The sequence below is a fragment of the Podarcis raffonei genome, chromosome Z (assembly GCF_027172205.1).
Source record: "Podarcis raffonei isolate rPodRaf1 chromosome Z, rPodRaf1.pri, whole genome shotgun sequence".
In the NCBI taxonomy this organism is placed as follows: Eukaryota; Metazoa; Chordata; class Lepidosauria; order Squamata; family Lacertidae; genus Podarcis; species Podarcis raffonei.
The window spans coordinates 30,668,640-30,684,059 of record NC_070621.1 but is presented as its reverse complement, the minus strand read 5'-3'; the positions used below and the strand labels follow the sequence as shown (position 1 = coordinate 30,684,059).

The window sequence follows — 15,420 nt, the reverse complement described above, 5'->3', positions numbered from 1 at the left end:
CTAAGAGGATAAAACTTGCTACATCCCAGACAAACAGATGTAAGGGTGTTGTTTTTTTACTGGGCACCTTAAACTTGTTTTATTTTGAATTAATGGGTTGTATCCAGTGTTAGTTCTACTCAGAGAAGACCAATAGAAAATAATGGACTTTGCTAACTTAGGTAGATTAATTTTAATGGGATTATTCTGAGTAAAACTTAGTTGGAGTAACTAGATTATTTTGCTTCTCTGAAATGACCCTAAAATTTACTTTTCCTTTCTCTCCCCCCTTCTTTCCTAGATGAGAGTAACAGCTGATAAGTCAATGAGGCTTGTCCTTGCTACATTCAACAACCTTCGAGAAGAGCTTGTTCATCTTCAGGATGACTTAGGGGTGAGTGGCTGTCCTGGTTAGTCTGTGTCCAAATGTATTGATTAGTTCATCAATTGGTATACAAGACTGGGATTCCCAAATCTACTTAGGGTGCAACCACCAGAATTGTTGACCCCTGCCCCTGCTTGCATGGCAGACCCTTCTACTGTACACTACCAGCTTTTGAAACCCTCCTTGATTTCAAAAGACCCTTGTCACGTGACATGTTCTTGATAAACACAAATTTTCCTTTGTCCAATTGGGCAGAGGCAAGTGACTTCAGCATTTCCAAATGAAACTTCATGTTAGCTGTTTCTTCTCAAGCATTTTGTAGGAACTTGTCATCTTTGTTTTTGGGTCATCAGATCAAAGGCTACGGATGCTTTATGGTCCTCTCTGAGAGTGACCCTTAGGCACGCACTGTAGCAGTTCCTCAGAAGCGAGTCCTTTGCTGAGAACTTGAGCTTGCTACCTCTCCTCTTCCCTTCTCTTCCCCTTTTCCTTTAATGCTGTTTCTTTTAGATATGTGGGCAAGGGCTGCCTTGTTTTAATTGACTGCATATAAGCCACTCTGGGAGCTTCTTCAGCCAAAGTGCAGAGTGCAGCTGTTATCTAAATAAGTAAATAAAATACATACCAAAAGAGAACCCTTGCCCCCCCCCAAGGTTCCTAGTCCTCCCTGCTCTTTTTTTGGGATATAGTCCCCTTGGACCAGTATGTGACTGAGTTGCAGTTGCTGATGGAACAGTAGTATGTGCCCCTATTCTGCTGTCCTTCAAACTGTGTTTTTGAACCACTTCCTGGCTACCATTCAAATCACCTGAGAGATTTTTAGCTTTGGGCCCAGTAAGGAGGAGTTTCAGGTTTGTCTCTACACATTGCAATAAGCATGTTAGTTTCCCCATTAGAATTCTTGGTCCTGCGCGTCCACCATCATAGCAGCATGGGCCCATCTGAATTTTCAAAATTGTCATCTGAATTTTTTTTAAAAAAAGAAGTCCTTTTCATAATGAGCATTTTGCTTTCACAGAAACTGGAAACTGACAAAGTGCTGCTTGAGAAAGACCTGGCTTTTAAAGAGTCCCAAGTAAAGGAGTATGAAACCCTTCTGGAGTCGGTGCGAGAGAATAATCGCCAACAGCAGGTAGGTTTGCATGCTTATTGGACTGAAACAATAAATCTCAGTAGACCTGAGCTGAGCCTCAGGAGCATGTGGCAATATTAAGTGTGCTTGCCCTGAGGATCAAAGTACCTTGGTGGTAGGGGGTATGCAAGGTACAGCGTTCCCAGTGGTAAATTGGCCCCAGGTTGTCTAAGCTGACCTGCTTCCTGCCATGTGTGTTCACAGCAAGCCCTCAGGGAGTACACTCTGAAGTGCCGCTCGCTGGAAGAGCAGCTCCTCTCTCTCCGGCACAACGACGGAGACCGAGAGTTCCGGCTGAAAGACCTGGAATACAGCAAGCGAGCCTTGGAGCAAGAAATCCAGAATCTGAGACTCCAGGTAAAGGCAGGCTTTTGTTTCTATTAATGTGTGGCCTAATGACGAGTGACTGGGCCTCCCCTGCCTTAGTTCAGTAATCTAACCCGGGCACAGGGAACCTATTATTATTATTATTTGTCCTGCCAAGGGCCTCATTCACTTGGAAGGAATGAGGGTCAAGGGTTGCGTTGCTGGCACTTGGGGGGTGGGGGGCAAATGCCAATATTGGTAGGTGCTGGAGCCCAAAATGGTTGGGTTGCCCTTTTTGCTCTCTCATGCGCTTTCTGCTGCTCCCTTCTTAGGGACGGAGGAAGGCTGCCTTGAGCATAGGCCCGTCTAGCTCAATATTCCCGGCACTCAAATTTGGAGCTGTACTTGACAATCTGATAAAGTTGACAGTGTTTATGTTGACTTTGTGATTTTAACTCACTTGCAAAGTACTCATTCTGTGTGCCTTATGTCATAATTTTGTTTTTCACCTTTTAACTTTTGTCTGTTGATGTAATCGTTCTCTCTGTTTTATATGCATTATAAAATGAAATACTGATAATAAACTTTGCAGGTAGGGGGGGGAATGCTGCCCACACTGACAGCAGTGCTCCAGACTTTCAGACAGTGGCACCCCAAAGCTTTATCTGAATGGGGTGAAAGTTGAATCTGAGATCTTCTGCATGCAAAGCAGAACATGCAAAGAGAGCCCTCCTCTCTTTCTCATTCTGCCACCCCGTTTTCTCCCTTGTTGGCACCCACATGAAACTGGGCTTGAGAGCTGCATGTAGATGAGAGGCTTCAGGTTGCCCCCCTGTGGTCTAAGGGCTATGCTACAACCATGAGCCAGAAATCAGTGAATACTTGCTGTTTTCTGGTCAAACCAGCAAGATAGGCAGGATATACAGAGAAGCCTTTTATGGCCTTCTGGTGATGAGAATGACACCATCCTCTGCATAAGAACATAAGAAAAGCCTGGCTTCTGGATCAGGCTAATGGTCCTTCTGCTTCAGCATCATCTTCTCAACAGTGCCCAGGTCTAGGGGTTCCTGGTTCTAGCCACAGGAGCTTCTGATGCCTCCAGTTTATTAAAAAAAGGAAACATGGTGTGGTTTGAAAACAAGTAAAATCTATATTGGAGAACCCTTGGCAAACTGCTGCTGGTCAGCAGGCAGTTCTAGGCTGCATGTAGCAATAAAAGAAGGTAAGAAGAGCCTACTGGATCAAGCCAATAGCCCAACTAGTCCAGCATCCTGTTCTCACAATGGCCAATCAGATGCATGTGGGAAACCCACAAGCAGGACCCGAGCTCAAGAGCCCTCTCCCCTCGTGTGGTTTCCAGCAACTGGTATTCAAAAGCATCACTTACTCCGCCTATGGAGGCAGCCATCTTGATTGATAGCCACTGCCAGGGATAACCTTTATCCTCCATGAATTTGTCCAGTCTTCTTTTAACGCCTTCCAAGCTTGTTGCCATGACCACCTTCATTGGGAGTGAACTCAGTGAGTTCAGCTATGTGCCATGTGAAGAAGAAAAGGTAAAGGGACCCCTGACCATTAGGTCCAGTCGTGGACGACTCTGGGGTTGCGGAGCTCATCTCACTTTATTGGCCGAGGGAGCCGGCATACAGCTTCCGGGTCATGTGGCCAGCATGACTAAGCCGCTTCTGGCGAACCAGAGCAGCGCACGGAAACGCCGTTTACCTTCCCGCTGGAGTGGTACCTATTTATCTACTTGAACTTTGACGTGCTTTTGAACTGCTAGGTTGGCCCTGTCACGGGGCTTCGAACCGCTGACCTTCTGATCAGCAAGCCCTAGGCTCTGTGGTTTAACCCACAGCGCCACCCGCATCCCTTTTATGTGTCCTGACTCTTTTATATGTCCTGACTCTTCCAACGTTCAGCTTCCTTGGGTGTCAACCGGTTCTAGAGATGCGAGAGAGGGAGATGAGGGAAATTTCTTTGAACATCAGTTTTGTGACGAAAGCTATTTCCATATCGGTGAAAGTGACCCTTCTTTTTGTCATCTGCGCCGTTTGCAAAAGTCAAACTAAATTAAGCATTTTGCTCTTGCACAGGCTTCCTCTAACACTCCAGGCCAGACCACCGTTGACGAACTATCCAGCCGCTATGTGGAGATGATCAACCAGCTTAGAGAGGATAAGGACAGGGAGATCCGCAACCTCAGGGTATGTCAGCTTTTCTTGTGGGACACCACAGGGGGAGGAAGTCCATATCGAACCTCTACAAGCACACCTCTGTGTTTGTACAGCTCAGGGCCACAGTGGATGTGACATCGGGAAATCAGTGATTGAACTGCCTGCTTTCTAAAATTATTCCTACTATTAAAAAGGTTAATGGCAGCCACTGGGATGCTATTAACCTTTTTAATAGTAAGAATAATGGGCACTGGCAGTGTTGTTTAGCCCTGTCCCTTTATAACATTTTTGCCTTTTAAATTGCCCTCCACCCGAAGCTGCTACCTGCTCCATGGAACAAATAGCAGCTTCAAGGAAAAGAGATTTTAATCAGGGGGGTGCAATGAGCGCAGTGGGTCGACCCCTTCCATATGCATAGCCCCAGTTAGTTTTAAACACACAATTACTATTGCACATTAGAAAACCCAGAAGGACAGCTGAACCACAAATCTCCCGATGTCACTGGGGGTGTGAAAATTCTTGCTGCTCGCTATGAATGCTGGCAGTAGCATCTTATTAATTGTTGTTTTTATTCTGAGGGTCGTAAGCCTCTGGGTGGGTGTCATCGGGTCCAAAGGGTGAGGTATTTTTATTTAGATTAATTTGTTTTTTATTGTATCCTTTGCTGAAAGTTTCAATGAAAATACATTAAAAAAAAAAGATAGGGTACCAGTATTTTAATAAGCAACAAAATAAAGAGTACCAGTGTTAAAAAATAAAATTTAAGTTAGTAGTTTTGCTTGTTTTTGCAACAACAACCCTTTATGAAAGGGGGTTAGTATTATTGTAACCACACTACAGAGGAGGTGAGATTCATAGTGGAGACTCCCTACATTTGCTCTGGAAATCCTGGCTTTCCCATATTCTCCCATTCCTTGACTTTTTATTGCTTGCCTTTTTTTTATTGTTTTCTTAAAAAAAAAAAAATCTGTATCTGAGCTACTTTTTTGAGACTCATCATGTGACCTGCTGTTCTTGTTTTCTAGTCCAAATTATGTGAATTCCAGCGGGATTTTTCAAGGAAGCAGGGGAGTGACACTGACCTCCAGATTAGACTGCAAGACCTGACTTTAAGGCTGGAAGAGAGAGATGCCACATTGAAGCAGTTGGAAGATGTAAGTAGCGCTGCTTTGCAGACCGTGGTGCAACGGGCAGTTGTTTGGAACTGCCCAGGCAGTCTCCCCCACTTTTATTTTTATTATTATTAAATTTCTTTACCAATCTTCATTCAAGGATCACAGGGTGGTTCACAAGATAAAAACACAAAAATACAGAACATGGTAACAGACCGAAACAATACGCCCCCCCCCCAGTTCAAAAGACCATAGGTTGTTTAATTAGCCAAAAGCTATGTTTTAGGAACATAGAATCATAGAAATGTAGAGTTGGAAGGGGCCACAAGGATCCTGTAGTCCAATCCCCTGCAATGCAGGAATCTTTTGCCCAACGTGGGGCTTGAACCCACAATGCTGAGATTAAGAGTCTCATGCTGTACCAGCTGAGCTATCCAGGAAGCTGCCTTCTCCTGAGTCAGACCATTAGTCTGTTGCTTGGCTGTGGTACACCTAGGTTTCAGGGAGAGGTCTCTCCCAGTCCTACCTGGAGATGCCAGGGATTGAACTTGGGAACTTCTGTATCCAAGGCAGATGCTCTACCATGGAGCTATGATGTTTCCCCAAAGAGAAGGTTTTCCTGCTGCCTCTCTTGATTCCTTAATGCAAGCAGATAAATCAACATGCCCATGTTGCATGATCAGGAGTGCTTTCATGATAACTGCTCAGTACTTTGAGTTCCCAGCCTTTCATTTGTCTACATGCTCAGCAACACAAGGTTTGTACACCTGCATGGAGGTTGACAGGCACACCAGTACAGAGCAGAAGTCTCAAGAGTTTTCCATTTCTCCAGTCTGCCTTCTTCTCCTTCCTTGTGAGATAATTTGGCATTTAGTAAGCATTCTGTAAACATTCATATCCATCCTTGGCTCAGTGATAGAGCATCTGCTAGCACAGAGGAAATCCCAGGGTCATTCTTCAGGCAAGACTAGGAATATTCCCTATCTGAAACCTTGGAGAACCATTGCTAGTCAGTATTGATTAGTGTGGCACCCAGCTTAACACCCCAAACTCATAACAATACTGAGGCAGATGGGCCAATGTTCTGGCTTGGTCAAAGGAGCCCAGTTAAGAATGTTATTGATATAAATGTGTTGAATGATACAAGCAAAGCCCACTAAGGGATAGCAAACAGAATACCACTATGTAAACAACACAGCAGTTTTCCAAACACACAGTGAGATCTCCAGGATTCAAACTCATTTTGCACTTGTTCAACAAATGGGTGGCAGCTATTAACCTCTTATTGCTTTAATTTCTTCTTCCTGTTAAGGAAATGCTTTTGCTGTGAATCCTGAAAACATATTATTGTAAAAATCACCCACTGCATAATATGGAGTATACAATATAAGACCATGGTCCAAAATATAAATGGAATACCTATTGAATTATATTATACATGCATCTCAATGCAACCCCTGATGTTCCCAAGGTGCCTTAGTTTGGCCTGGTTCAGGCATGTGTGTGTGTATCAGCCTACTAAGCCCAGAAATACATAGGTCTTGTGCCTCCATCCTCCATCCTTATGCCATTCCTTCCTTCTTCTTCCATTCAACATTTCCTGGCTAATTAACCATAGTTCAGCGACCTCTTGATCAATATCCCAATATGAAGTGTTCTTTAGTCATGACAAGCCTCTACCTTTCAAAGAACTGGATTTTACTTGTGATCGTCACTGTGTTAATGCCTTGATAAAGATTTTGAGTGAAATAGCCTTTTTAAAAAATCTCTCTCTCTCTCTCTCTCTCTCTCTCTCTCTCTCTCAGGAAATCTTCAGATTGAAACAAGAAAAACTAGCAAACAATTCATCCCAAGGAGTAACAAAGACTATCATCACTAAAAAGTAAGGGCACTGCATGCAACTCTTTTTCTTTCTGACTGTCTGTCTCTCTTGTGCTGCAGGTGTGTGCAACGCTTTACAGCAGGAGTGGGGAACCTTGAGCCCATTTGGTTCTCCATTTGACTCTCCATTTGGCTCTCCAGGCTGTTTTGGAGAAGCCACACTCACCCGCCCAAAACCTGATGTCACACATAGAGCTGGCACTTATCAGCTGATTTTCAAACTCTTGGAAACCCCATGCAAGGAATTTTGGCAGATGGGCAGGACATCCTACCTGTCAGTCATGTGATAATGGTGTCATGTGACTGGAAGGTGTAGTAATAATAATTATTATTATTTATACCCCACCCATCTGGCTGAGTTTCCCCAGCCACTCTGGGCGGCTTCCAACAGAATAATAATAATAATAATAATAATAATAATAATAATAATAATATAATAATAATAATAAATAAAGCGATAAAACATCAAACATTAAAAACTTCCCTAAACAGGGCTGCCTTCAGATGTCTTCTAAAAGTCAGATAGTTGTTAATTTCTTTGACATCTGATGAGAGGATGTTCCACAGGGTGGACACCACTACCAAGACGGCCCTCTGCCTGGTTCCCTGTAACTTGGCTTCTCGCAGTGAGGGAACTGCCAGAAGGCCCTTGGAGCTGGACCTCAGTGTCCGGGCAGAACCATGGGGGGTTCTTCAGGTATACTGGGCCAAGGCTGTTTAGGGCTTTAAAGGTCAGCACCAACACTTTGAATTGTGCTCGGAAATGTACTGGGAAGGATCTGGCTCATGGAGCCGAAAAGATTTCCATTCCTGACCTTACAGAACATAAGAGCTACAAATCCCGGAGTGGTCAATCCCTCCTTTCAGAGAACTCTTAGAATTGTAGCTCTGAACTGAATGGGAGAGTGGGTCTCCTAACAGCCCTCAGCACCTTTAATAATCTACTGGTCTCCAAATGCTTTGGGGGAAGCCAAGACTATTGCCGTGGTATAAGAGTGCTTTAAATGTATCATGCGGATCTGATGCCAGAATGTTTTGCACACTATAGGTAAAGGTAAAGGTACCCCTGCCCGTACAGGCCAATCGTGACCGACTCTGGGGTTGCGCGCCCATCTCGCTTAATACCACACTATATGTGGTATTAAAACAGAAATGCTGATAGATCCTTTTGAAATTCCAGGTACAGGAATCAGTATCCTATCCTTGGCCTCTTGTCTGATGACTACAATGTCACATCACCTGTAAAGGAATCGCAGACAATTGTAATTGAAAAAACTGGAGAAATGTGGAAGCAGGTAAGTCATCCCTAGGGGAATGTTTGTTCCGGAAGTCACTTAAGAAAGATGTACAGCTACAGTGACTGTTTTTCTGAGCATTATTAATTCTCAGAAAGACAATTCATTTAATTAAGTAATATACTGCTTTGTGCCAAAATGGCTTCTAAGCAGTTTATAACTAAAAATCCATACATCAGTTCTGGCACTTCTCAGGTGGGTTCCGCTGCCATTCTAAGAGAACAAGGGTGGCGTTCATGGCAAGTTCTGGCACCTCTTTTTCTAGAAAAATAGCATTGCCATGCATAATTAAAATGCACAATAAAACAATTCCACTGAAGCATTCATACGCCTTTAATTAAAATGTAAATAAAGCAAGCCAGTTAAAAAGTATGACATTTAAAAAGCATTTAAAGCAATAAGATGTCAAGTTCAAGTTGTGGGCGTGCTTGCCTAAACAAATGTGTCTTCAGGACACAGTAGAATGCCATGGGGCATTTAGTATTTCAGCAGGGAGGGCATTCCACAACACTGGTAATACCAGTTAAAGAAACACCTCTGTTACCATATGCCAATATTTATCAGGCCATGGCAAAACTAACTGGGTTTCATGTAGTGGATGGGCATTGTGGGTTCCCCACAGTTACCTTTTGTGAGGGATATCCTAGGGTTGCCATATTTCAAAAAGTGAAGATCCAGACACAAAAGTTGTTGAGTTGATTTTGGTTTGCTAAAGTTGTTGTGTGAAAAATTGGCAAAAACGACACTGCCAACATGGGTTGCCATATGTCCAGATTTTCACAGACATTTTGCCGATTTCTTCCTGGACACTGCTTCCTACTACAGTATTCAGGATACCTCTGGGAAATTCTGGACATATGGCAACCCTAGGATTTCCCAGGTGTGGGCAGCAGCCCATATGCAAGATTTCTTCATGGGCAGCCATTTTGGATCAACATAGGAAGCTGCTTTATACCAGGTCAGACCCATGGTCCATCTAGCTTGGTAGTATCTACATTGACTGGCAGCCACTCTCCAGGGTTTCAAGGAGGAATCTTTCCCAGCCCTCCCTGGGGATTGAATGTTGGATTATCTACATGTAAAGCTCTGCCGCTCTGCTACCACAGCCCTTCCCCCAAGACATTGTTCTCAGACATTTTTTTTCAGATTGCTGGATATTGTGAACTGGGTTGTAATCTGTTTCAGTGCCCCCCAAACTTTATAGGATGCGGCACCCTGGGCTGGGGTGCTGAGGTGAACAATTGGCAGAAATCTGGGATGGCCCTCCCAATGGCATCTGTAGACAAGAGGTAGTGGCAGTGCGGGGAAATTAGGATATATGGAATGAGACTCAGGTTTTGCCAGCAAAGACTTGCTTGTCATAGATGTATCCCAGTACAGAAAATTTGTGCTAAAAGTTAAAAGGCATATTAATCCTAAATCTTGAGACAAGGTCCAAATCTTGAAAGTCTGCCCAGCTAGTTCCGCATACCCAATGGGACTTTAGGGTTGTGTTCTTAAACAATTCCCCAGGCTCCATGGCCAACTGCTTTTGAAACCTTGGGAATTCAAAAGCAGTTTGCAAAATGATTGCAGAAAGACTTCGTATGCAAAATCAACAACAACAACCCCAGCCAACTAAACCTACATAAGAGCAACATTCCCAATTAGATGTTTGAAAAGGGTGTGTTGAAGTTGCCCTTTGCATGCCAGACAGGAAATCTTTCATTTTTCAGTTGATTTTTCTTTCTTTCTTCAAAATGTCACAAAGTGCCCTTTGCGGTGTTACAGTTTATTTAAACTGATTAGGGCACAAAACCTTAGCTTCTTGCATTTGGTGTATGAAACTTGAGCTTTCAGAATAAATAGCAAATAATCATTATTTTTAAAATCTAATGAATGTATGCAGACGTAGAGCATGAATGATAATGTGTTTTCTTTGTTTTGCAACAGGAGGCCTTTACGGCTGATTAAAGAACTGCTTCCTTTCTTTCAAGTATGAACAAGTTCCCTGGACAAGCCACAGCTGATCAGAGGAGTTCATGTGCAAATGAATGTTGTTACATTATTTTTCTGCTTTTCTTCTTCTCCTATTGATTTTTCAAGTCTGAAGCGCAAAACAGTCACGGTTAGGGAAAAAATGTTACAGGCACACTATATAATGGTGTGTGTGGAATGGGGGTGTCTTGGCTTTGATTGTTCACATATGAGTGGTTTTCAAACATTCTTCTTCCTTCAGTCTTAATTATATTGGCTCATCAGCAGAGATACTCTGGTGTGTGTTGAAAAGGAGTTTGAGGTGTATGAGTTCATACAAGGGACTGCCAAGTTTGTCCTCCCCATTGACCCATGGGAACAGAGAATGTCACTTAGAATGTACCCAGTTCACTGCAAAGGTGAGTAGCAATGGGTGAATGGTTTTTCAGGAAAGCTCATAAGATGTTAGGAAGCTGCCTTGTACTGAGAGCATTAGTCCATCTCAGTAGTGTTTGAAGTGATTTCAGGTGGGATGCTTCACAGTCAGTCCTACCTGGAGAGGCCAGGAGTTGAACCAGTTGATCTTCTGCGTGCAAGGCAGATACTCTAGCACTGAGCTATGAACTGAGCTTTTCATCAAGGGATGCTTGTGTTCCCTCAAATGCAATGTGACAACTACTATAGCAAATTGTCTTTTGAATGAATTCCCTACCCCCTTCTGCCCTATCCTATAATCTCACTGAAAAACAGACACACACAACTCGTTATGCTTTGGATAAAATAAGTTTCTCCTCTCCCTCCCTCTCTCTCTTTTTTCGAAAAGTTCAGGTGTGCCACTTTTGAAATTAATCCATCATGCTGGATAGTTAGCAATGTCTGTGGGTTGACTTCATCACTTTGCAGTGCAAGGTCAATTGACAAAACTGAACGGTCAGGGTTGAGTTGTATATAGTAAACTTGCTTGCATGATTTTCGTGGTGTCAAAGGGCAGGGGGTGGGGAGCCCGACATGCTGGGGTGTGTGAATTGACTAGAAAGGACCATTTCCCATGGTAGATATCATGGTCAACTTAAGTTGGGAGGTTATTAGCAGGTGTCATTCAGAGAAAATTACATGCCTATGCCCATTTTTCAAGTGTGACTTGGAAATGGTGTGATCACACAGTGACCATTTTGGGAGCTTTAAATAGTGCAGAAGTCACACCATGCTCCCCCTCAAGCTAATGCTAATGAAGACCCTCCAACTTGCCTAATCTGGGAAGGTCACAGCTATAGGGTAGTAATGGTGGGTTGTTGTGTTCACTGATAAAACTTGTTAGCCATGCACTTAAACCTCATTGATTTTTCAATCAGATAGAGGGGTGCCTATCTCCATTTGGGCAGTGCTCATTGTAAATAGAAAACTTGTGGGGCAGCATAGCAGGAAGGGTGTGTATGACACTTACCCAGAATCAACCTAATGATGTGTTTGATGGCAAACACTCATACTGGTGTGTCTGCCAAAATAACATCATGTTTCCTGATTCACATTGGTGTTGCAGCTAGTATTCATGTGGCTGTTTAGCTTTTCCATAAAGCCAATGAGTGTTAAGCACAAGAATGTTGTCACCACTGCCATAATCACTCTTGCAAGGGAATGAGGTGGGCTGATAAAAAGAATAATGAAAATGTGCTTTCGAGGAGTGTGGCTGGTGATTGTTATATCCCAAGGCAGCTATCTTGGGACTAAGCTTTTAAGCAGTTATTATCAAATTTGTTTTACCAATTGTGACTGTTATTATTATCTTGATAGCATATAATTTTCTGTTTTGCATGTAGAGCTTTTTGTTTTCTTGTTCAGTCCTCTATACAGTACTGGGAAAAAAATGAAACAAACCCCGAGTTTTGCCCAGCAAAGTTGTTAACAAAATAACTCCAGTTTTACTCCCACCTAAAATATTGGAACTCTGGACCAGAGTAAACTGTGGTTTACTGTTGTAAATCATCTCAATTTCTGATCCACAAGTAGCATATGCTTTCCCTACCCTTCAATTTTGCATTCCCAGGCAGGCTGCAAAAACAGGTAAATCCACCCGAAGCGAGCTTCTATTTATGCTTTGTTGGCTGCCATTATACCTTGCATTGGCCTATTTATTGGTAAAAATGAGGGCAGCACCCAAAATAGAAATCAGAGAGAGAGAGATGGAGAGACACAATCTGTAGGAGGGGAAAACAATAATCAAGGTTTCCATTTGAAATGCATTAGGTATTTTCTACTTTTTTCCAGAACTTTGAGATTTGCCTCTCTCTTTTTTAAAATCTTTATTTAAAAAAAATGTTTTCCTAGATTCTGCAAATTAAAGAGGCATACCCAAGGAGCACCATCAATTAGGAACCCAATAAAATGAACTAAATTGGACAAGAGCACATTCCACACTCTTGAACACTCTTGATCTAGCTTTGAGGGCCTTCTGCCGATTCCCTGTGAGAAGTAAGGTTACAGGGAACCGGGCTGAGAGCCTTCTATGGAATGCCCTTCGATCAGATGTCATGACTTTTAGAAGACATCTGAAGGCAGCCCTGCTCAGGGAAGTTTTTCATGTTTGATGTCGTATTGTGTTTTAATTTGTTGGAAGCTGCCCAGAGTGCCTGGGGAAACCCTGTCAGATGGGCAGCAAATAAATAAATTATTAATAGTATTATTTTTATTATTAGTATTATTATTGGCACACTTCCCAATCATTTCATTAGAACACCAACTGGAGATGTTTGTAGCTCAACAGCAGAGTGGTGTTGGTTATGCAGCTACAAAATAACACTTTACTAGGTTTTTGTAGGGATTTGTTTTGTGGGTACATGGGCGCTCCCTTCCCTCTCTTTTCTCACAGCGTGATGGATGTTGGTCATTTTGGGAGCTGACACATAACTGTCTGTATCAATAAGCCCTTAACAGTTTACAGGGGGCAAGCCTACATATATCTTTGTTAAAACAAAATAAATATATTTGTAAGCTTGATTTCTTAGCTGTCGCCTGAAGTTTTTAGATTATTGATGTATGAAGTTGGTAACTCTACGAGATGATAATATCAAGTATGAAATGTTCTTTTTAAAAGTCAATTATATTTTTTAATTGGGGTGGGCGGATTCAAGTCCCCTGATTTTTTTAACATGTAATACATGTGCTTCAGTGCAGCAGTCTCTAGCAGTAATGGGCTCACTAATGAACAGAACTTGCCTGCAAAGCGCATTTTTCTCCATTTCATGGGGTTTGCCATACACATATCATGAAATACCTTTTTACCTGGAGCTTAGTTCTTCCCACTGAAGTATATGGGACAGGCAGCATCTATACATAACAAAACCTCTTGGCTATGTGGAATAGCCAGAAGTCGCAACGTTGCCTAAAGGGCTAACATAATGGACTTTAATATGGGGGAGAGGAAGTCATGAATGGTGGGCAAGATGACCAAACCTTCCGGGCAATTATTGCTTTTTAAGAATGGAGTACAAAAGAGACTAGAGCTATACTGAAATTTCCGCCAGGGACACAACAGGTCCCCACAGGTTTTCACAATGCAAGCTGATACACTCCTAAGGAATCTTGGGGAAGCCATCTCATCTTATCTCCAGAACTGACACATCTAAAGCAACAAAAAGATGAGGTTGTAAATCACAGCTCTGAAGCAATTAAGAAATTAAAGGACTTCACTACACATCCCTCACATTTTATTTTTACACTGTATTGAAGCTAGTACATACAATTCTCCCAAGTTCAGTAGGTGTTATGGCATAGCCCAGAGCTATGTACTCCCCTTAGAAATATGATTTAGTCCTATGCTGATGTGGCTTCTTGGGCAAAATCACCCCAGTTTACTTCTCAACCTTTCTAAAGTTGTTTCAATGTGTGCTACTCAGTTCAAAAATGGTTAGGAGAGTAGGAACATGGCGTATTCACTATTTCTCCCCTTTCACACACAATTCATTCTCCCTGATTGGTCCTAATTATGCATTATTCTGCAGGTATACTTTTGGATTATTATTTTTTTGCAAGCTAGGTGAGGAGGGATTTCTGTCTTTTTTTCCAGGAAAATACAAACAAAAAATGAAATGAAATGATAATTTAAAAAATGAAACAAAACACCACAACCCAATGTATCCTAAAGCATTTTATCCACACTTTGCACACTTGTTTTTTCTAAATAAACTATCTTGTGTGTACATATTTTTGAAACTTGGAATGCTTTGCTGTTACACACACCCACACCCACACTTTCCACAGAAGCACAAACTCCAATACCAGAATTGCTGCTGGAACTTGAATACCGGGAATCCATATACTATTAGTGCTAGGACAAATATCACCCTGTGGCAGAGAATTCACTGAATCCTGGTTTGGAACAGCTAATTCAACTCAACCATGCCTGCAATCCATGGCTCATGTTGCCCTGGGAAGGGAGGCGAGAACGGCTGCACCTGAGGGGAAGAAGGAACATGAGCCTGTTCCAGAATTCAAAACCCTGGCTGGAAGATTAGGAAAGAAGCTGAATCAGCGTCTACTGTAGCCCGTCACCGCTTTTTTTGGAACTCTTTTTTTTTTAATGGTCATTTGTAGTTCCCTTGCAATTAAGATAAAAAGAAAACAAAGAATTGCCCATCCCAGTGTAGAGCTATATAAAAAATAGTCATACGCTTTGGTCACTTATCAACAAGATTTTGAAGAGCCACCACAAGTAAGTGCAGGATGAATTGGGTAATAGTGTGGAGCCATAAAATACTTGAATGACACATCAGGGAACCAAAGGGTGCAAAGGCTTAAGCAAAGGTACTTTTTATATGCCCCACTGGATACTTTTGGAGGATACACCTCCATGTTACTGCTACATCACAGTCAATATCTGGTATCAAAAGTGATCTCTGTTTCAAAAGTGGTTTGCCAGGTGGGTTCTGTGGGGCAGCAAAATATAAGCAAGGAAACATCTGGAAAAAGTTGAGCAGTAATCTGAATCTTGGCCTAGTTTGAAAAAATACTTCTTTTTTTGTATTGCTTGATGAAATAGATGTGCAGAGATGTTTGGGAAGCTGCTATAATAAGTCACTTTTCCATCAGTGATTTGGTCATTCTAACTAAGGCTCATGTGCAAATTAGCCCTTTTCCTCAGCGCATCTCACTTCTACGAATCACTGGCTGATGAAAGGGAGGAGTTTGAAGGCAGAGTCAA

The 15,420-nt window shown here is 42.4% G+C and overlaps 1 protein-coding gene across 2 annotated transcripts in view; it reads left to right on the top strand.

Annotated features, from left to right (window-relative positions):
• POF1B (POF1B actin binding protein) overlaps window positions 1-14,423 on the top strand; it is a 43,726-nt gene extending 29,303 nt beyond the window's left edge. For both annotated transcript variants that reach the window (XM_053374511.1, XM_053374513.1), the window contains 8 exons: window positions 281-373; window positions 1,383-1,496; window positions 1,701-1,853; window positions 3,899-4,009; window positions 5,005-5,133; window positions 6,897-6,973; window positions 8,153-8,267; window positions 10,200-14,423. In XM_053374511.1, the coding sequence (XP_053230486.1) occupies window positions 281-373; window positions 1,383-1,496; window positions 1,701-1,853; window positions 3,899-4,009; window positions 5,005-5,133; window positions 6,897-6,973; window positions 8,153-8,267; window positions 10,200-10,220 (813 nt within the window). In that variant the 3' untranslated portion in view covers window positions 10,221-14,423. The remainder of the gene's footprint in view (window positions 1-280; window positions 374-1,382; window positions 1,497-1,700; window positions 1,854-3,898; window positions 4,010-5,004; window positions 5,134-6,896; window positions 6,974-8,152; window positions 8,268-10,199) is intronic.
• Window positions 14,424-15,420: the final 997 nt, after the last annotated feature.